Genomic DNA, 22,386 nt, shown 5'->3' with positions numbered 1-22,386 from the left:
CAACCTCTCCCCATTACTCGTCACCAAGTAAGGTTTTATGCCAATAGTTATTGTGAGTAATTACAAATAGTGTCCACTGCCTTTAAAGGCATGGACACTATTGATAACTACTCAAAGGTGCCCCTTGTCTTTAAGCGGCCCTATCCGAAATTTGGCCCCGAGAGTGGTGAACTTTTACGGTCTTTCCGTTTATCGTAAACTGTCTGCTTTGCAGTCAGTCAACTTAAAACCCAGCCTTCCAAACCAGGGCCTTGGTTGTCATGGCTACTGAGACCCAATCTTGCCTGTTCCCCTTCCCACAAGTTCAGAAAACCTACTCAAGATAATGTGCAACTTGAGAGCGAGGTTATTTCGGGACAACCCGCTGTGGGGGGAAATCCAGGCACGCGATCACGTGACTTTAGGGGTCCTCAGTTAGTCCTCAGCTCTATCATCGACGGGTGCGATGATGTAGCTTTAAAATACACAGACAAGGTGCCAGTGAAGTTAAATTTAGTTCGTCCTTAAAAAGGATAAACAATCTCAGTCTAGCAGTCAGAGAAGAGCTGTTTTTTCACAGCTCAACATGGGGCACTCTTGGTTCACATTGCTTTTAGTGTACTTGTACATGTTTGTGTTCTGTGCTGGTTGCAATCCCAAGACGTTTGGTGATGAGGACCTGGAGAAGTCTTCCAAGACGCTGGGAGGTTTGCCGGCGTTTGTCCGGGGAGGTTCGCGGACAGCGCGAGGTGTAACCACTGGACAGACGGACTTTGACGTACGTGTGGTGAAGGAGATCGTGAACCAACATAATGAGTTTCGAAGCGGAGTATCACCAAGTGCCTCCAACATGCAGTATATGGTTAGTAAACTCAGTTTGCTTTGCCTATAAAAATGTACTGCGAAGACAAATAAACTTGCACAATTTTGCAAATACTGACAAGGACCCAAATGGATCCGGGAAAGCATGAACAAACTAGTCCCATAACTCCCAAGGTTGTAGTTAAAGGCAGTGGAAACTATTGGTAATTACTCAAAATAATTATTAGCACGAAACCTTACTTGGTAACGAGTAATGGGGAAAGGTTGGTAGTATAAAACATTGTGAGAAACGGCTCCCTCTGAAGTGGAGTAGTTTTCGAGAAAGAAGTAATTTTCCACGAATTTGATTTCGAGACCTCAAGTTTAGAACTTGGGGTCTCGAAATCAACCATCTAAACGCACAGAACTTCGTGTGACAAGGGTGTTTTTTCTTTCATTATTATCTCGCAACTTTGACGACCAATTGAGCTCAAATTTTCACAGGTTTGTTATTTCATACATATGTTAAGATACACCAAGTGAGAAGACTGGTCTTCTTTACCAATAGTGTCCACTGTCTTTAATCAATGATATTTGCCGTACGTTCTTTTTCTTTCGGTGTGTGTGGGTGTGTGTGTGTGTGTGTGTGGGGGGGGGGGGTTGTCATGAAAACAGATGCCTATTAAAATCATTCTAGTTAATCTAGACTTTCTGTCAATTTATAATTTATTGAGACAAATCAAACTGCAAACATAAAAATAATCTGCAAAGCAAATTGGGAATACACAATCTGAAAAACATTACCGTTACAATTTTTGGGGATATTTCCATATTACCGCAGTATCTTGGAAGCGGAATGTTTCTCAAATAACGACTATACGATCCAAAGCTACAGAACACTTCTCACCCAAAAAGTTTGTATTGCCATTAATTTTCAGTCGCATACAAACCGTTTAACGTAAAGGCAGTGGACACTATTGGTAAATGTCAAAGACTAGTCTTCCCACTTGGTGTATCTTAGCCTTTATTCAAGGCGCACGCGGCACACCGGATAGCACGCACAACCCCAAAAATGTAACGCACGAAAAAAGACTATCACTTCGAGCGGCGAAGCCGCGAAGCGCCTTTACCAACTCGTATTGCGAGTATATCCCCCAAAATTTGAACAGTATTTTGAGTCATTACCGATATAGTGTCCACTGCCTTTAAGACTCCTACCCTTCCACATAAGAAAGATATTTCATGTTCCCATGTTAGGCTGAATCCTTGTTGACGTCTTTTGAGAAACGCCCGAGTAGTTTAAGTCGGGTCCAATTTCCGGCCAAGAGTAATCAAATTATTGGGAAGGTCTTTGCCTGTCCTCTTCGCTTTATCACTGCCGTGATCACGAAGCGTTTCACGGTCAATGTTTTAGTGTAGTAGGAGGGGATGTGAAGACTGGGCACAATTTTAGTAATTACTCAAAATAATTATTAGCATAAAACCTTTCTTGGTGACGAGTAATGGGGAGAGGTTGATGGTATAAAACATTGTGAGAAACGGCTCCCTCTAAAGTGCCATAGTTTTCGAGAAAGAAGTAATTTTCCCATGAATTTGATTTCGAGACCTCAGATTTAGAACTTGAGGTCTCGAAATCAACCATCTAAACGCACACAACTTCGTGCGACAAGGGTGTTTTCTTTCAGTATTATCTCGCAATTTTGATGACCGATTGAGCTCAAATTTTCACAGGTTAGTTATTTTATGCACATGTTGAGATACACCAACAGTGAAGGCTAGTCTTTGACAATTACCACGAGTGTCCACTGTCTTTAAGCATTTAAAGCCAATACACTTTCGGTACAGAAAAGGGAAAAAAAGTTCACAGATTTACAAATAACTTACAGGCTTTACAGAAGGTAATGGTGAAAGACTTCTCTTGAAATATTATTCCATGAAATGCTTTACTTTTTGAGAAAACATTAAAAAAATATCAATTCTCGATAGCGAGAATTACGGATTTATTTTAAACACATGTCATGACACGGCGAAACGTGCGGAAACAAGAGTGGGTTTTCCCGTTATTTTCTCCCGACTCCATGACCGATTGAGCCTAAATTTTCACAGGTTTGTTATTTTATATACAAGTTGTGATACACGAAGTGTGGGCCTTGGACAATACTGTTTACCGAAAGCGTATAATGGCTTTAAGTTGCTAAGCATAACAAAATCATGCTTACCGGAATAAGGTTATCAACTAATATACTATCTCACTGTCTGTGGCTGATACCCTGCTTATTATTTTGTGCTTAGCATTTTTTTTTTTAGAGCAGTAGTTTCTGCTTAGGCAGCTCTATTACATTTTTCCCTGTACGTTCTGATGCAATTAGTGTGAAGGGTAAACGACTGCATGTTTATTGTAAGGCATGTGTTTCGTACTTCCTGCAAATTTAATCCAGCACAAACAATTATTAACATCATTAAAAAAAAAAAAAAAAGTTTATTGAAGACTTGATAACATGGAAATTATTTTTTTCTGGAACCCCCCCCCCCCCAACAAACCTAAAATAAACGCAATAACATTTTTCGTAAAACTGACACCCGTTGAAATTTTAGGGAAAAGGAGAGATAAATATTGATTAATAAACAGACAAGAAGTTAGAAGAAAGATAAAGGAGCTTTTGAGAGGTGTGTACACCGAATGTTTTTTTTTTTTTTTTTTTGGGGGGGGGGGCTTTGATTTTATGTTTTCGTATGTTGCGAAAACTCCATTTAGACTGGTAATAAGCTGGTAACCTGACCCACTTGTGTTGCCTGATGGTAAACACGGATTCAGTATGCGTGCGGTGTGTCAATGGGTGGTATGTTTGTATAGTAATATGACTTAATAATATGCATTTCTCAGTTGTTAAAATACTATTAAATTTGATTTTGAAATTCAAAGGGTGGTCCATTTGTATAATAATTGAATTTAAGCACTTCTCAGTTTTAAACAAAACTGGTGTTGAAGTTCAGAAACAGGTGTGCGCTTTATTATTGTATTCATAACCTCGGTCACTGATACTTAATTTCATGTGAACTTCATGAATTTGCTGTTTCACCTAATCCCGAATTAATCCGTAGGAACACATTGTGAATCACCTCGGGACCGATATGCAATGATCCACACAAACATGCCTCGAAATTGCACGGTTTTCCTTTTACCTCGTCGACTAACACGGTCGACCAATGGCCGACCGTGTTAGTTCGCACAGTAAAAGGAAAACCACGCAATTTCGAGGCAAACTTGTGTTGATCATTGTATTATACTTTTAAAACATCTTTTGAACCATTTGCATTTTATAAAAAACCGGTTACAAACGCTTTTTATAGACCAACTCGTCCCATCCAAGGCAACGAGTTCCTTTAACATCAGTCTAAATTGCTGCTAAGAAAAGTGTGATATGACAATTCACGTCACTGTTGCATCCAACCCAACCTACGACCCTGGATGTAAAGTGTTGCCGCAATAGAAGACATGCCTGAAAAAAAACAAGTAAAATCGTCACCATGACGCGATATGCCTTAACGTTTGTAGGCTTACTCTAACTAAGATTATAGAGCTCCGAAGCCGCAAGGTGCGGAACTGAAGTTGTATCTATATGGTGCGTTCGATTAGCTTCTTACTCCAACTAAGATTATAGAGCTCCGAAGCCGCAAGGTGCGGAACTGAAGTTGTATCTATTGGGTGCGTTCGATTAGCTTCCCTGGGTCGACCCCGCAGTGCCCACTCGGGTGAGCCCCTGCCATAAGCTAATCGAACGATCACAGTCGCCCTCTCGTGGTGACGTCATGCACCTCGGGTCACACCTGAGTGACCCGGTCCACACGCAGGACACTGGGGGCTGACCCGGTGAGCCCCTGGAATGACGTCAAAGCTATTCGAACGCACAGGGGTCGACCCAGGGAAGCTAATCGAACGCACCCACTGTTAAACGTGAAATACAGATGGGCGCCATTTAAGCAAGTGAATGTTTTGTTTACCATTGATAGGAATGATCATTGTATCCACTAATCTACACTTATCTAGTGTTTTATCAAAAGAGTTACTTGCCGAAATGGCGTCCAATGGGATTTAACATTTCAGCTCGTGATTCGCATCTTGCGCCTTCGTCGCTTTATAATCTTTGGCCTACTTCTAAATAATGTCCTTATTGTTGTCTTTTTAAGAGCAATAACAAGTCTGTATTCGGAAAAGTTTTTGTAATTCCTTTCTCAAACGAGTAACTTTTTTTATAAATATGTGTCTTTCACCAGACCTGGGATGCTGAACTTGCCACTTTGGCCCAGCAGTGGGCAGGCAGGTGCCGCTTCGAGCACGGTAACGTCGGCGACCCATCTACGTACCCATTTGAAAACATCGGACAGAACATTTTCTACCGTGGAGGAAAAGCAGACAGACCCACTCCTGCCTCTGATTTTGTTGCGTTCTGGCATTCTGAAGTGTCCGACTTTGATTACAACAGCAATATGTGCACTGGTGGAGAGTGTGGACACTATACACAGGTAGGCATTAACTATAGAATCATCTTGAATAGATTAAGAATGTCCATTAGAATTTCAGATGTAAAGGTTGTTCATTTTACCAATTCCAATGGATGGAAAATGGAGAACAAACTCACAAATTCACGCCTTCTGTAGTTGGTCTCTGAAAACTGATAACTAGACAAGAAAAACACCAGCTGTAATGCATTGCCAGTCTGATGATGAAGCCACTTGTGTAGTGATGAAACGTCACTGCCAAATTGTGTAAGTTTTCTCCATTTTCAATCCATATTGGAATTGGCAAAAAAAAAACGTCTTTAATGAAGTCATTGCACAATGCACAGAGCTATCTAAACGAGTCATATCTTTTCCTTAATTTTGTCAAAGAAATTGTTTCTCAAGTAACTATGTAACGTGCATTTTTATAGGAGGTGTGTTCCGCATTTTGCAAGGGCTCTATAACAACAATGTCAACTTAGACCACATCCACACATGTAACTGAAACAAGTTATTGACAATTCTTTGTAAAATATCACAAGAGTTAACTAAAAAGTTGTCCGTAGATCTTCACTACTTGCAAAATTGTTGAAGTTTGATGACGTCATAGTGGCAGAGGTTCACTACATCTTTCACTATGCCTTGCCTTCACACGACGGGTCAAACGTCCACCAAGACAGAGTTAATTGCTTTCCACACTCCAAAGTATGGTTTATGTCAGATGTGGGTCCAGTTGTTAAAAATGTTGCACCACGAAGTTCCCATCACCTTGAGCGCAAGTACATGGTACAAGCGACCCCCAGTGCATTAAAAAATATATGTTTTTTTTACTCCATCTGGGACAAACGTGCATTTTTATTTACTTTGGTCAATTAAGTTAAAATAAACATCTGAAATAAACCAGCTTTGAAACTCCAAGCACGTAGAGTGATCTGAGCTGACTTTTCACCCCCGAATCACTGGGCACAAGGGACTAGTTTATGCGTGCTGGCTGCTCTTGAGACTATTATACGCAATGGTTTCGAAAAAAATGTTTTTCAATGACAAACTCTAAATAATTTATTTAACCGCAAGAGAATACCAACAACATAAATACAATTAACCGACCATTGTTGATGAGTGATGTTTAAACCTGTCCGAGGTTTGGATCATAAGAAAATCTATAGATTGGCGGGTACAAGCATGTATACAACTTTTCAGGTAGAAGCGACTGTTCTGAAGACGAGATGCTGTCTTCGAAACGTCGAGACTACCACCTCTAAACAGAACCAACACTTCTCACACACAAAATCGTATGGATATAGTACCCGCAAATTTACCACTTTAGTTTTTCTCAAAGACATTTGAGGGATGCGGGAAGTTGGAGGGTTATATCAGCTGCTAGCTCATAGGATTCGAACTGCCTCGTACCGACGCCCTAGATCGGTGGCCTAGTGGTAATTAAGACATCTGCTCTAGCAATGTAAAGGTCATGGGTTCGAATCTCATCCGAATGATTTGCATGTAGATTTAACTGAGTATACAGTGCTTAAAACACATCAGTGAAAGGGTAAAAACAGATTATGATCTTAGTCCCCGATGCATATGTGAAACAAATTAAATACCCAAATCCATTTTTGTCTGTAAGTGTCATTTACTGTCGATAATTTATAGGTTCAGGGTTACACTCACAGGCTTGTATCGTTAGCTTCAAAATTCACATCAATTACTTCACACTGTTAGAACACCTATGATTGACATGAAACAACTGTTTTCTGAGGCAGAGTTTGTTTTTGTTTCGGTGAGGTGTAAGCCGACAAAGACCTCGTCCCATTGGAACTCCGTTCATGAAGTTGAGAATCGTTAAAAAAAGTTATTGAGGGTTAAAAATTAATCTCGTGTTGTTCTCCTAATTAGGTGGTATGGGCAAAATCAAGGAAAGTAGGATGTGGTCTGAAGTTCTGCGACAGAATTGGAGGGGAAACTAATGCTTGGTTCGTCGTATGCAATTATGGACCTGCGTAAGTATTTTTTTTAAGATTTGTTTTATGAGAAATCACCTAAAACATCATAAGGCAAGACGGCCACTTCAAGGTGAGGGCTACCTTAACTGATTTGGACTCAACCCAAATCAACTGTCACCAGGTGCTCGTTGGCACCTACTCCTAGGGCTGAAATATCGTTGCCCCCTTCACAGTCCATAAAGATGTAGGCATGGGTGTCATCCATTAGGATGCCTGACTGGTAGAGCAGAATATACAACTTTCCCATCTTTTTTACAACAAATTTATAGTAAAATGTCAAGTGTCATGACCGGGGTTCTAACCCACACTCTGCTGCTGACAACACTAAAGGTGTGCTATATGAACTAGATCGCTTGTCTCAAGTCACCCACTTGACGATTTTACTTGTAATGCTTTACTAAAATTAGAGTATTCTGACTTGCTTATTTTTATGAACGTCAATATTCCGTCTATTCCCTTTCAGTGGTAATTTCTACGGTGAGATACCGTTTGAGGCAGGAGAACCATGCAGTCAGTGTGACGCTTCGGCCCCGTTTTGTTATCGCAATATGTGCCGTGAGTAGTATCTTTTAATTTGAGTGTAAATTTTAATGTAGGAGCTAGTCTGGTTTATGGTTTTGCTTATATTATTTGCTGTATTCTCCCGATGTGAAGCTGTATGGCTGACATATCACTTAGTATTTTGTCCAATGCTTTCGTGGCTTGGATCCCAAGCGACTGGAAGGAAAGACCACGCGTGCACACGAGCGGCATGTTCGCCATCCGACTGACTCGAGTGCGTGGTCTCCCTTCCTAGTCGCTCCGCTGGTTTACGAAGCTGTCCGTGCCACGAAGGCCTTGACAAAAAGGCTACATTTTACCCAGATGACTCTTTCTTCTCTTTGCTAATCATCAAAACCAAAACAATTTACAAACATTTTGGAAACGAGAACAATGATTAGCCTTCATGACTTTAACTTCAATATTATGAAATATCTCTGTTATTTTGTCAGAACTTCTGAATCATTCATCATTTTAAAATGTTATCATAAATCGTGGCACACTGTATTCAGTTAAATGGTGCGATACGTGGGGCGGGGTTAAACCAATGTCAGGGTGAGTTAGTACGGTACCATAGTAATCCGAGTTGAATCATTCAGTGAGGCAGGTAGTTCGAGAAAAAATACTTAGATTTTGTGAAAGGTGAAAGAAATGCGGCCGTCTATACAAAGGGGTTCTTGGGCTATTTGTGGAATTACGGCTTAGGATTTGGCTTCATAAAATACTATGTCCGCCTGTTGAAGTTAGTATCAAGTAAAGTAGTTCGTTTTAAAAATTACTGTGAGAACCCAAGCCAGCCCTAAGCCTAAGCCACGATTTCGAAAGAGCCCTTTAAACTCGTTTTAGGTGCACAGAGTGACCTACATTATAGGCGTTATTGTTGATAAACAAACCGTGCTGGTTGGCATGGTAGCCGAATGCTGGCAACAGGTTCAATCGTGTCAACAGATAATGTGACAAACATATTTTCAGAATTTCTGCAAACGTTCAATTACAAAAAAAATATATCCATGATTGATTGCTTTGTTTTCAACTAAGTCAGCACCCTTTTTGAATATTTTTTTTAATGAGATTTCTACAAACTGTTGGTATCTGTTCTGCATTGCATTGCTTCCCATTTTTAAAATACCAACATCGGTGGCAAAAACTCGGATTGGACGTTGCAAATAATGTCCATATCAAATAACAACAACAACAACAACAACAACAACAATGGCGACACATTTTTTTTATTTTATTTTTCAGATAATTGTAACCCTGCGAAGGATCCTGAATGTCGTAAGTATGATTTGTCAATTTCGTTTAATATTTGACAAATAAATTTTAAACAAGACTCCCAAATTTGATCATCTGAGAATTGTATTAAACTCACGCTGCTCCGTCTAGACCATCGGGAAAGTGGCCATTTTCTGGCCATAAGTTGATGTCACATCACTTTCTAAACAGTGCTGTTAAATTAGTGGATCAGGATCAATTGTGCTGAAGTGAGTCGAACAAACGCAAATCTCTGCAGTAGTTTTAACTCGTGAACTGACTGAGACGCTGGATGTTTTCTTGATGAGCAGTTTTAGAATGTAGTGTTATCCTTATATACGTTTCGCGTGAACGTAAACGTGAACGTCATAAAAGTGTGTCCCGTTAAAATCTTACCTTTTTTTAACGTCATGTACATACGTGTGCGCAGACGTCAGACGTGAGTATGCAACAAGCCCAAAGAGGTGACGTAACCCAGAAACAAAACAATTGTTGACGTTCCCCTTTCACGTATTTTGCTCGCGCAGCGTGCACCTAAACCTCGCTATTGATTGTCTTGTAAGCGTGCACGTTTCATCGAAGATGGTGGTCAATGACGTCGTGTGCAATCCATCCATTGTTCTCGCGGCCAAGTTGTTACATTAAAGGCAGTGGACACTATTGGTAATTACTCAAAATAATTATTGGCATAAAACCTTTCTTGGTGACGAGTAATGGGGAGAGGTTGATGGTATAAAACATTGTGAGAAACGGCTCCCTCTGAAGTGCCATAGTTTTCGAGAAAGAAGTAATTTTCCACGAATTTGACTTCGAGACCTCAAGTTTAGAACTTGAGATCTCGAAATCAACCATCTAAACGCACACAACTTCGTGTGACAGGGGTGTTTTTTCTGTAATTATTATCTCGCAACTTCGATGACCGATTGAGCTAAAATGTTCACAGGTTTGTTATTTTCTGCATATGTTGAGATGCACCAACTACTAAGGCTAGTCTTTGACAATTACCAATAGTTTCCACTGCCTTTAAACCAAGGAGCACATCTTGTCATGATGATTTATCTGACCAAGTCGAAGAATCACAATCGTATTTCCAGTTGCTGGTGGTTGTAACGTACGGACCTTTGTTTTGTTTTCAGGATGTACAAAAAATTGCAAAAACTGTGGAACTCTTGACGTAGACGAATGCGTTTGTAGCTGTGCCCCTGGATTCATTGGACCAAACTGTGAAGGTAACGAAACTCAATTTTAACGTTTTGAATATATAGCCAGATTTTAGTAGAGGAATGTTCTTAATTCTGAATGACTGTTTACAGTTCACAGAGCTGTGCACGGTCATTTCAAAGTTTCAAATGCTTAAAGGAACACGTTGCCTTGGATCGGTCGAGTTGGTCTTTGAAAAGCGTTTGTTATAAAATGCATATTGGTGGAAAGATGTTGTAAAAGTAGAATACAATGATCCACATACACATGCCTTGAAATTGCACCATTGTCCATTTACCTCGTCAACAAACATGGTCGGCCATTTATGGGAGTCAAATATTTGACTCCCATAAATGGCCGACCGTGTTAGTTCGTAAAATAATAGGAAAACCACGCAATTTCGGGGCAAACTTGTGTGGATCATTGTATTCTACTTTTAAAACACCTTTCTAACCATTATGGATTTGATAACAAACGGTTTCAAACGCTTTTTACAGACCAACTCGTCCGATCCAAGGCAACGTGTTCCTTTAACTGTGCATGGACATTGGTCTATTTTACACATTAGTCCGGTTTCAATGAAGGGAAAATTGTGTTTAATTTCGAGAAAGGCAAGTAGCCTACAGAGATAGGCTGTTTTTTTCATAAAACAGGACTACTGTGTAGATGCATTTGGTACGAGTGGCATTCATTCAAAAGGCAGTGAGGAATGACGACGGTTAAAAGTACGTAATTATTGGTTAAATGGCTACTTCCACAAGGCAAAGCTCGTTCCAGGGGCCCCTAGTGATCAATTACATGCACTATAGACGACGTAATTCTGACATTACCGTGTACATAATGTTACCGGATTCCACCGGAACTGAGATAATAGTTGACGTTTTGGTTTTCGGATGTGATCAGTACTACTTACATGCCTTATAGGATATAGGAAGGATACAGCAATCACGTAGTCTCAAGGACGTGGGATTAACATGAAACACAAGATTTAAAAATACATGTTTTACAAGTTACATTGTGAGGAAGCGCATTGCCACCACATGCATACCAAAATAACTTCTCTTATCATGTACGTACACGATAAATCCAAACCATATTGTGTACGTACACGACTGGTGGATTTTATTTGTTCATGTGGTGACAATACGCTTCGGTAACTTTGAACCAATGGCGTTTTGTGAGAACTTCTTGGTATATAGATGCGTCCTCAGTTTCGATTCGTTCAATAAGGCCTTCGTTATTGGAGGGTTTGCTGCACTAATGTTTTATGTGTCCTTTCTATAATTATACACAACGTTCAAAACTTGAGTCTGTCAGGTTATCGCCTTGTTCAGAATTACATGGACTATGTTCTGACACCCCTATTCGACACCCGTAAGATCCGACACCTCTATTCGACACCCCCTGTGTTCCGATACCCCTATTCGACACCCCTGTGTTCCGATACCCCTATCCGACACCCCTATGTTCCGACACCCCTATTCGACACCCCTGTGTTCCAACACCCCTTGTGCATTTTCGGGTATTATTACTAGCCTTAACCCCAACCCTAAGCCTCCCCTAGCGTGTAAATCACCATGGGTTTTTCGGAACATAGGGTTATCGGAACAAACGGGTGGCGGAATATAGAGATCATCATATTATTCCGATCATTGTTTGTCCATTTTAGAGACATGCAGAGATAAACACGAGATGTGTGGCCAGAACCCTGGCTGGCCCGATGCATCCTTCTGCAGCTTTGATCCTGCCATCCCGGCTGGCTGTCCGCTCATGTGTGGCCAATGCAGTAAGATATTTGAGTATTCATTAGATAACTTATCGGGGTTGACCCAAAAGAAATATTTATTAAAGGGGATCTGAACCAACGACCTCCGGATTACGTGCCGGAGGTCGTTGGTTCAAAACCCGTTTTATTCTTTTGTTTTTATTCAACCACAATCATGTAAAATTTCCACAGTCATGCAGCTTCCCTTGTAGTTAGATTACCATTCATTCCCAATAAAGTATAAATAAAAAATGTACTGCAGACTAGCTGTGTCCTCATTTCATCAGCTGCGTCATTAGGGACTGAACAATTAACCAACCCCGTATAACTAGAAACAATTTAATTCATTACCACAACTGTTTCGTGAGCTTTGTTTTTATAATTTTATTATTGTCTTTGTTGTAGGTCCCCCTGATCGAAACTTCCAATGTGGTAAGTTTTTTTTAACAACGCTAACATTTGTTTTTCGTACAAAACCGTTTTGCGGAACCGTCAAAGAGGACAACTTCAATTTTGTTTTTGTTTATACACAGACAACAAATTTTATGATTTTATTCATGATAATAATTTTTGTTTAATCTTAATTTAATCTTAAAGACATTGGACACTATTGGTTATTGTCAAAGACCCTGTGAAAATTGTAGCTCATTTGGTCGTCGAAGTTGCGAAATAATAATCGAAGAAAAAATACCCTTGTCACACGAAGTTGTGTCCTTTCAGATTTTTTGATTTCGGGACCTCAAAATCTAATCCCAGGGTCTCGAAATCAAATAAAAAAAAAAAAAAATAGTGGAAAATTACTTCTTTTTTGAAAACTACGTTACTTCAGAGGGAGCCGTTTCTCATGTGTTATACTATCAACAGCTCTCCGCTGCTTGTTACAAAGTAAGTTTTAATGCTATTAATTATTTTGAGTAATTACCAATAGTGCTCACTGACTTTTTTAATTACACAAAAGACAAATTTCATGTTTTTTTTCCCTTTGACACGGACATATTGTACAGACTGACGGAGCTTCCAAGTCAAGCAGACACATAAAAACTGATTTTAAAAAGGGCCATAAATTTTACAACAATGCTACAATTTAGCAAGAAACCCTTCCTAAATTTGACTCGATAATGATAAAGACTATTAAAGTTGCGCTTCTTTTGTTTGACATCACAGCTAATCCTGAAGGTTCCGCACCCGCGCGGCCAGGGAGAGTGCAGCCAGCACCCACCCAGACAAAGAAGAAGCCTGGAAAGAACCCTTCACCAACCCAGGTGAAGAAGAAGAATAAGAAGGGGAAGAAAGGAAAGAAGGGCAAGGGTAAGGGGAAAGGGAAAGGCAAAGGCAAAGGAAAGAAGAGCAAAAAAGTAAACTAAGCACCAATTATTGCATGCTCTTGATGCAATTAATTGTTTTTCTTTTATAAAAGAGGTGCCAAGTTGATGATGAATGTGTTTCTTTTGTATTATTGTCAGTTACTGATTTTGCATAATTATACTCGTTACGACACATGCATGGAATGCATTTCGAAAGTTTTTTAAAACTGAAACTCGATAACATTGTTTTTGTATACTGGGTCAAATCCTCAGAAGAAATATTGAAAGAATACCGTGAAAGTCGCACTGGGAAATAGCTATGTTAATCAAACAAACTTTAATCAAAGTTGCTTGTTGATAGCTGAATTCGAAATATGCTTGATGTATGTATTGAGTGATATAGTAAACATACACAAAATCCAATACAAACAAAACAAGTTTCACAGTTTGTTTGTTTGTTTGTTTGTTTGTTTGGTTGTTTGTTACAACAAGGTTGGGGTGTTTGGAATCTAGATTTGTAAAAGAATTTACTCTGCCAAAAACCAATGATGCATGTTTAACTGATAGGCCTATACATGTGTAACTGTGTATTATGAAACTGGAATACAATGAGTATTGGTCGTTTTCCATGGGATTAGACCACTGATCTCCATTATGGGTCACCGGGTTGCTTCAAGCATAAACACCCACAACTGTTTTATCAAAATTGCAACTGGTCATCGCTCTACCGTACGAGTGTTTAAACTCGCAAATTCATTGATATATTGCTTAAAATTAATCAGATAAGTTAATCAATAAAAACTGCATTTTATAATGATAATGTCTGAATTTGTATTTGCCAGTGGTTGTTACGAACATAGCATCGTGCTATTGAGTTTATAATGTTTTCAGAGTTATATTTTACCGAATACAAATAGAAGGATAATTAAAGGCAGTGGACACTATTGGTAAATGTCAAAGCCTTCACAGTTGGTGTATCTCAACATATGCATAAAATAACAAACCTGTGAAAATTTGAGCTCAATCCGTCATCAAACTTGCGAGATAATAATGAAAGAAAAAACACCCTCGTTTCACGAAGTCGTGTGCGTTTATATGGTTGATTTCGAGACCTCAAATTCTAAACCTGAGGTCTCGAAATCAAATTCGTGGAAAATTATTTCTTTCTCAAAAACTACTCCACTTTAGGGGGAGCCGTTTCTCATAATGTTTTATACTATCAACCTCTCCCCATTACTAGTAATCAAGTAAGGTTTTATGCTAATAATTATTTTGAGTAATTACCAATAGTGTCCACTGCTTTTTAAAAGGAGGATGTGCCCTTCATATGAGTGGACTTAGAGGGGACCTCTAAGCATGAACCCTTTTAAAAACAAATCAAGGCAGTACTCCCTTCCCAGCCTCTTCCTGTTTGTTCGATACAGCAAAAGCTTTTTTTTTTCTTCATTTGGCCAAAACGACGTCCAGGTTGATTTTAAATTTTCAAGGACCAGAAAAGACATTTTGTAACCTACCAAGTGTGCTTATCTTCTAGCGAGTTTTTGTTAAGATTTTAAAGAGAATGTTGTTTAGATCAAAGTTAATATTTAGTACAACATTTTCTGAAAAAGGATCTCTAATGCATTGTTTTTCTCCCAACGCTCATGAAATATATAGCTTCTACCTTTTTGCATTTTCCAAAATATATTTTCACAATAACTTTTGCAAGAACAATTTCAAATGACTTTGTTTCAAATTTGTTTTATTGCAATTTAATATCGAAATAGTTACGATTATAAAAAAATAATAATATTTGTACATTATTCTTTAAACATAATATCTTATAAAAACAAGCATGAACATTTCAAGAATATCGCCCTGCGATTCAACGTTAGTCTGGTTAAAACTAATCGGCAGTACTAACAAAATGTCCCAATGTTGTATCCATGAAACCACAATGATCTTTCTTTTAGAAATATTACTTTCACAAGAATTTAAATTTAAATAAATACAATCATTTAAAATGGTTTAGAAGAATAAATACTTATCGCAAACAATAAAGCAACAGCTCTCGAAAGCGAGCATGTATACCCATCAAGTGGGGGCCGAATATATTGTGCTTACCAAGCAAAACATTATTTAAAATGTCAAGTCATAAAACCACAAGGGAAACTGACTGGGTAAGTTTAATAAATAGTGTGGGTTTGAACAAAGACAACAATTTGCTGAAACGCGACTTGAACCAACGACCTTTTGGATTAACATACCGTCGCTCTATCAACTGAGCCTCCCAGGCCTAGCTTTGCGGTTTACCTACTATTAGAAATAATAAATAGTAAACAAATCTCTGGCTGTCACGCATTTCAGCTATCCCACCCCGACTAAAAAGAAAGTTATTTCCTCGGGGTTTTAAAGGCACTGGACACCTTTGGTATTAATTTGTCAAAGACCAGTATCCCAACATATAATATAAAATAACAAACCTCAATATTGAGCTTAATTGGTCATCGAAGTTGCAACAGAATAATGACATAAAAAGCACCCTTGTTGCACAGATGTGTGCACTTTCGACTGCATAACAAAAGGTGAAAATATTACCGCTTTCTTAACAAAAAAAACCGTTACTTCAGAAGGAGCTGTTTCTCACAATGTTTTATGCTATCAGCTCTCCATTGCTCGTTACCAACGTTTGTTATGGTAACAATTACTTTGAGTAATTACCAATAGTGTCCAGTGCCTTTAATTAATTAATTATTGTTCGGTGAGTTAATATACAAAGGAGGTGTGTAGACTAGTCTCTAGACGACAGGACAGCGCAAGAACTCCACAGCAAAGTTTCGTGGGTAGCCATTGAGAGCAACAAACGTTGAAGTCTTGAAGTCATAGACGTAACGGTAGTAGTCGTCACCCGTCAAAATGTTTGCAAATCCTAGACAATAACAAATTTAAAAAACAAAGTTTCACAATTATTATTATTTTTTATGTCGTTGTTGTTGCAGCTGCTGTTGTTGTTGTTTTCTTTCTTTTTAGTAACCGAGTTGCACGGGTAAAACTGTGGGCAGCTTGCTTCAATTTCCAGGGGACACAGATTTTCAATGCTTGAACCCCCTCTGCAGACCACATGTAAAAACTGCAACTGCAGTGCGGTTGTTTGGCCTTTACCAAATTCAATCAAATTCAATGAACCCAGTTCTTCTATGAATGCCTCATGTTCTGGTATTTTTCAGCATGGTGAGATGAACTCAGTAAAAATATACTTCTAAAAGTTTAAAGCTTATAGCTTTCTTTTGCTCCCAACACGCTGCAGCAGTTAATAAACGACGTCCCAAAGTTCGAAGTTGGTTGGTTCCTTTTCAAGTCTTATGTAATCATCACACTGACAAACAAATGAGGGAAATAGTTTTAGCATGATTTAGACTAGGAATATTATGAAATCAAACTAACCTTCTGCGAAAAATGAAACTGTGGGCCTCTCCGCGACTCCTTCAAATACCGTATTGACACTCACGCTGTTAGGGGATTTTGAGGGTTCATTCTCTTTACGTGTGAACACTTTCTTCCCTCTGACGACGTAGGAGAAGTTAACCTCGGGTATATGTACTACCCCTGTCACAGCCTTTGGAAAGGCTATATCCCGAACGTGTTGAGGAAAGTCTGTCTTTGTTGAGGGGTCGATGTCCTTTTGTTGAAAGAGTGGTGAGGATGAGGTTGAGAATAGGGATTCCTCGTACCTCCAGTAATTTTTCCCTATTTGATGAAAAAGAAGAAATGCATGGTTAAATATTTAAATATAAATAAACAACAACAGAGGGAAATTCACTCAAATTTCTCGTAAAAAAATATTCGGCAACTCCAAGAGTAGTATGCCAAGTTGGTCGGGATTATTTTGACATAAAGAAGCGAATGAGGGCGCTGTTTTAATAGCCATGTTGGGCAAGGCAAACCGGATGTTTACAATGTGAAGGCTTCGCTCTGATTTTCTTAGAAAACATGACAACAACATCAGAAATGTTTAAGGTAAGTGGAAATTTTGATACATTTCCCACTCTACATACTTTGTATTAATACTCGGAAAGCATTCTAACAGAATTTAAGGGCAAACAAAACAGAAAATTGTTTTCTGACGAGCTCAACATGTGTCGGTCGTCTGCTATATTCAACTTGCTGTATTTAAGACATGACATGTGCTACTGCTAGTCACCGTGACCATTGATTGGGTGTGTTATGGATGGTTGGTAGTGCGAAATGATTGCCAACGAGTCCAAACAAGTAGGCCTAGCTAGATAATAACAATAACATTAACAGACCCAGGTGTCACATTCTCCCCATTTTGCCATTTCCGGAATAATAACCGACACTCTATTCACTTGGTTTGGATTTGGGATGGATTTGAACGTCATGCATGCGCATTTCAATGGGTGCTGTAGTTGTTCTTTCCCCCCAAAAAATTGCTGTTGTGGAAATCAGTGTGTTCGCCTGTATTTGTGCGAGCCATGCACGGTGAGTGAGGCAAAAGGTTGATGTGGTTATTGTATTGACTGGTTTAAAAAAATACCTGGGTACAATTGAAAGAAAGAATGCTAAATATGTTCATGACCGTTTAAGTAACTGCCGACAATAATGGGTGCCCAAAGGTTGTGACAAAGTGGAAGGCAAAGGTTAATGCTTCTTGTTCTCACAATTAACATTCTTGTGGGGTGTTTTATGGTCTCTGAGTACATAAACCATGGGGGTAGAAATAAACCAAGCCTTACCTTTGAATACAATGACCTCTTTGGTTCTGTTGATTTGGTAAACTGCTTTGACACCTGTAAGAGGGAACTTGGGGAATACATCTCGTGGAGATTGGCCCTCTGGAGGCGAGAGAAGGTTACGGTTGGAGTCAAATCTCCATAGCATACCATTCTGTGAAAAGAAAACAGAAATATTTATTTAAAAAACTGCAAATAGGCTGAATTTTTATCTAAAACAAAATTAAGAAACAATCTGGAAATAAAAACCTTGAACAACTTATTTCCAAGAATTAATAATTTAGTATTATCTTATTACCTTAATATTTTGTAAAGTATAGTCAGGTTTTGTTTATAATTTGATTTGTTGTCCCTTCCTTTTTTATTTACAATAGAATACTCAGTCTGCTTGTAGGTATTTTAATTGCTTTTTGAACAATTTAAACCAAAATAGTATGGCAGTATAAAATCCAACGCCTCTGTTGACGCTGTTCAATGTTCAAGTGGGCAAATACCATTCAAAAAGACACTGATTTGTTTGTATAAAATTTGGCGCCAGATTTGTGATTAAACAACATCAAGGAAACATGAACTTGATGATGACCTTCGTATTCCATCAGCATGCTGACACCAGACCACTTACCCCAAACACGAAATACTGTTTGTTGATGAAGGCAATGGCATTAAAGGTTGTTGAGCAGTAGATCGGATCTACCATCTTGGGTGCTTCTGTGTCTGGAGCCACGTTATTGTTAGGTCCTGTTGAATGAAAGACAACCCAAGGCAATCATTAAAAACATCATTCATGTTTACTGTCTCATGGTGAAACACCAAGGACGGTCGATCAACAATTGAGTTCGAATGTTTAAAGAGTTGTTTCGAGTTAGAACACTAGTCTTTGACAATTACCAAAAGGTGTCCAGTGCCTTTTAATCTTAACTAGGATTTGGTAAAAGGGTATCCAACGTTCCAAACTTGATAGAAATTTAAAAATTAGGTGTCAGAATTGTATCCTAGACAGGTCAAACAGGGTGTCCAAATTTCAAACAGAGTGTCAAAAAGATACACAGAAACCCCTCTGGCTAACTTTGTGTGTAAGGAATTTTATAACTTTACCAAATAGTTAGAGATGGCTATGTGTAGAATGAGAAGAGACGGTTGTGAATTAATGACAACAAACTTCCCGCTTCAGCCTGGTCTTTAGCCGTTTGAAAATTGTCTCCCTTAAGACTGCAATCAGTGTTGTAAGTTATGTAGCCTTGTGTCAGGCATGGATAAATACAATACATCATGAAAAGCAAGACATAGCCTGCAGCCTAGGTCAAGTAACACAATCACAACAACCATCCAAGGTGATGGGACGACATTGGAAATCTAGCCAAAACAACTTGATTTGACGGCCGTGTCTTACCATAAAGTTCTTGAATTCCGAGGATGTCGTCTTCGGGTAGTGTAAAATTCGGGTCGTAGCCGCGGGAGTATGGCCCCATCAAGGCCCCTTGGACGTCAGAGTGGAACAATCCAAGGGCGTGGCCGATCTCATGGGCGAGGGTGTAAAATAAGTTGGTACCTATAAAAACAAGATAAACATTAATAAATAAAAAAGTATTTTCTAAATGACCACACAGTCGTATATCCGGGGGGAAGGGGCGTGGGGAAGGGGATGTGAGAGTAATAATGTCACGGAGTAAACTTTAAGGGTGAAAATCCCTGAAGCTGTGTGGTATGCTTGTTCATGAGTGATGCAATTTTTTACAAGTAGCCATATTTTTTGAAACACGGATCACCGCCAATGGTGTTGGTTATATGGTGATATGGTTAACATGGTAATGTCGACTCGTGAACCAATCAGTATCACATCGACTGCAGACACCTCCCGTCATAATTATAAGCCATCACATCGCAGCTAACACTATCGCAGTTAACACTGGATGTGTTTGCGTTCTTCAATATTCATGTAACAGTACAACTCGGCAAACCACAGAGAAACGAACCCACCTCTAATGGTCAAACCAATCAAGGATCAACTGCAAAAGTCGTGGGTTCGAACTCCTGTCTGATACTATTTTCACAGAACTCGGGAAAGTATTGAGTATATAGAGTGCTAACACACATCGGTTTAACAGGGTATAAACAAAACCATCAAATGATAAAACTCACCGCTGTACACGCCATGCGAGAACGTCTCATCATCGTCCAGATGCACATCACCGTCTGTGTCTCCCCACCCCGAATTGGGGGTAAATGCATGAGCCAGAGTGCCTCCTGGCCCGTCAAAGGGTGGATCACCCTCGACCCTAGTATGTGCTCGAGACCCAAACAGTATCTTAATATCGGCATCATCAGTGTGAACCTCACTGAACCTTAAGGGGGTGACGTCACTCCATACTTTGAAGGCTGCGACGATGTCCTCGTCAACCTCGTCACGTGTGGCTGTGGCTGCCTCACCGGGATAATTAACGATCCTGGGGTAAAGGTTGAATCCATTCAAAATCACAATAAGAATACATTCACGTTTAGATTTACGATGTGGCAATTATTGGATCTGCAGGTTCACTCTGTTTTGATATTCATGGTCACGAGGAATAAATTTTGATATTCAACATTACAACAAAACTATATCCCCCTGGTATTGTGTTGGAAAAATCTGAATACTTTAACAATTATTTGCAATACAAAAAATCATGATAAGATTCTCATTTTAAAGGGAGGGCCCTAATAGTAATTACTCCAAATATTTATGAAGATACAAACGTACTGGAGAGATGTTGGCGTAGTAAAACATTGTTAGGAACGACACCCTTGAGAGTAATGTAGTTTTAGAGAAAGAGGTAATTAATTTTTTAGACAACAATTGAAGCCTTTCTCACGAATCTGTTAGCACACAATTCTTTGCAACAAGGGTATTTTTTCTTTCATGATTTTCTTGCAACTTCGATTTCCAATGGAGCCAAAATTCATACATGTTTGTGGTTTATACATATTGTTGAGATACAATAAGTGATGATGCTGGTCTTCGACGGTTACCAACTAATTTGCCCCGCTTTGTTTTGCGTGTCAAGTATACGGTTGTTTCAAAAGGCTGCTATACCAAAAAGGTTATAGTAAAACAATGCAATTAATTTCCCGGAAACTGTTTGTATAATTAACTTACTTGTACGTAAGTTGAGTCTTGTCATCCGCCCATTTGTAGGGATCTCCCAAGACAGAGTAGCGTCTCAGACGGTTGCCTGATCCTTTGATGACGTGTCGTGGGTTACCGTCCTTGACACCACAGCGTGGTTTGTTGAGCACCTCTGCCGTTAGTTCGTCCATTTCCCCGGTAGCAGGTAGACCGGCCATACGCTGCATCGACCGGACCGCGTCTTTTTCCTCTTTAGGGGTGAGTAGCTCATCGTCCGTCTTTGACGCCAAATCTTCATCGAAGTATCCATATTTCAACAGAAACTCCTGTAAAATTAAACACCAGATTAAGAACCGAAAACAACTAGTCAAACTTCATGTATTGGGCATAATTTGGTATGGTTTTGAGTTTTTTGTTACCATAGAGCAAGGACTTTGCTCTATGGTTAAACCAAACAAAAATGTCCAAAGTGGAGTCAGAAACTGGAAGTTTTAATACTTACATAAAACTTTGCCTTCATTTGTAGTGTGTTTGCAGGCATAGCCGACGATTCTCGAACTTGTAATGAACACCAAAGCAATGCTGTCACTGCCGCAACAAACCCAAGTGTCTTCATGGTGTATGTATTGTATAGACGTTTATTCGTGAATGATGTTGATACGATGCTTTATTCTAAGTCAATTGAAGGACTACCGACCTACAGCCAGTTTATATAGCCATCTTCAAGGCCACCAGCCTACGGGTTTACGGATCTAGAAACTTGTGTTAAAAAAAAAAAGTAAGCCGGGCTCATTAGATCGTCATTTCCATGGAATAAATATTGAGTTTTTGTGACCAACATTGACCGCAGGTGGATTTGAGAGCCAATTGCATGTTTTGAGTTTGTGTCACCCCTTCTTCTTTTTTCGACAACCCCTCCGATAGGTTGATCTTGTTGGGATAATAATGATGACGTCACTTCCTGTTTGGCGCATCAATTGTCTGGAGTGGAAACACTACTACCGCTTCTGTGGTATCAGCATCCACGACTTACAACCGGTTGTTCAATTGGTTTACAATAGCATACAGTGTTCAAACCACATACAATGACAAGGTTGACAGTTAAATCCCTCATGAGTAATGCTAATGCCATAACTGTGGATATATTTACCTGGGATTTGGGCAGATGCTTTGTGTCCCAACACATGAATCGACTTAACAATAATTA

General features: G+C 39.3%; 2 protein-coding genes across 2 annotated transcripts; one reads left to right on the top strand and one right to left on the bottom strand.

Annotated features, from left to right (window-relative positions):
• Positions 1 to 511: 511 nt before the first annotated feature.
• LOC139944272 (cysteine-rich venom protein-like) lies at positions 512 to 14,147 on the top strand. The gene is made up of 9 exons (XM_071941257.1): positions 512 to 841; positions 5,056 to 5,304; positions 7,177 to 7,280; positions 7,747 to 7,838; positions 9,069 to 9,101; positions 10,214 to 10,306; positions 11,947 to 12,063; positions 12,448 to 12,474; positions 13,207 to 14,147. Exons 1-9 carry the CDS (start codon positions 566 to 568, stop codon positions 13,404 to 13,406), a joined length of 1,191 nt encoding a protein of 396 aa, XP_071797358.1. The 5' UTR covers positions 512 to 565; the 3' UTR covers positions 13,407 to 14,147.
• A 998-nt stretch (positions 14,148 to 15,145) lies between these two features.
• LOC139944267 (matrix metalloproteinase-18-like) lies at positions 15,146 to 22,126 on the bottom strand. Its single transcript, XM_071941255.1, has 8 exons — positions 21,682 to 22,126; positions 21,210 to 21,505; positions 20,216 to 20,520; positions 19,467 to 19,625; positions 18,699 to 18,814; positions 18,080 to 18,230; positions 16,770 to 17,072; positions 15,146 to 16,254 (listed from the first exon to the last, which is right to left on the bottom strand). Exons 1-8 carry the CDS (start codon positions 21,793 to 21,795, stop codon positions 16,124 to 16,126), a joined length of 1,575 nt encoding a protein of 524 aa, XP_071797356.1. The 5' UTR covers positions 21,796 to 22,126; the 3' UTR covers positions 15,146 to 16,123.
• Positions 22,127 to 22,386: the final 260 nt, after the last annotated feature.

Source organism: Asterias amurensis, chromosome 11 (assembly GCF_032118995.1).
Source record: "Asterias amurensis chromosome 11, ASM3211899v1".
NCBI lineage: Eukaryota > Metazoa > Echinodermata > Asteroidea > Forcipulatida > Asteriidae > Asterias > Asterias amurensis.
The sequence above is the reverse complement of the archived record's forward strand: the minus strand, read 5'-3'. Positions and strand labels throughout refer to the sequence as shown.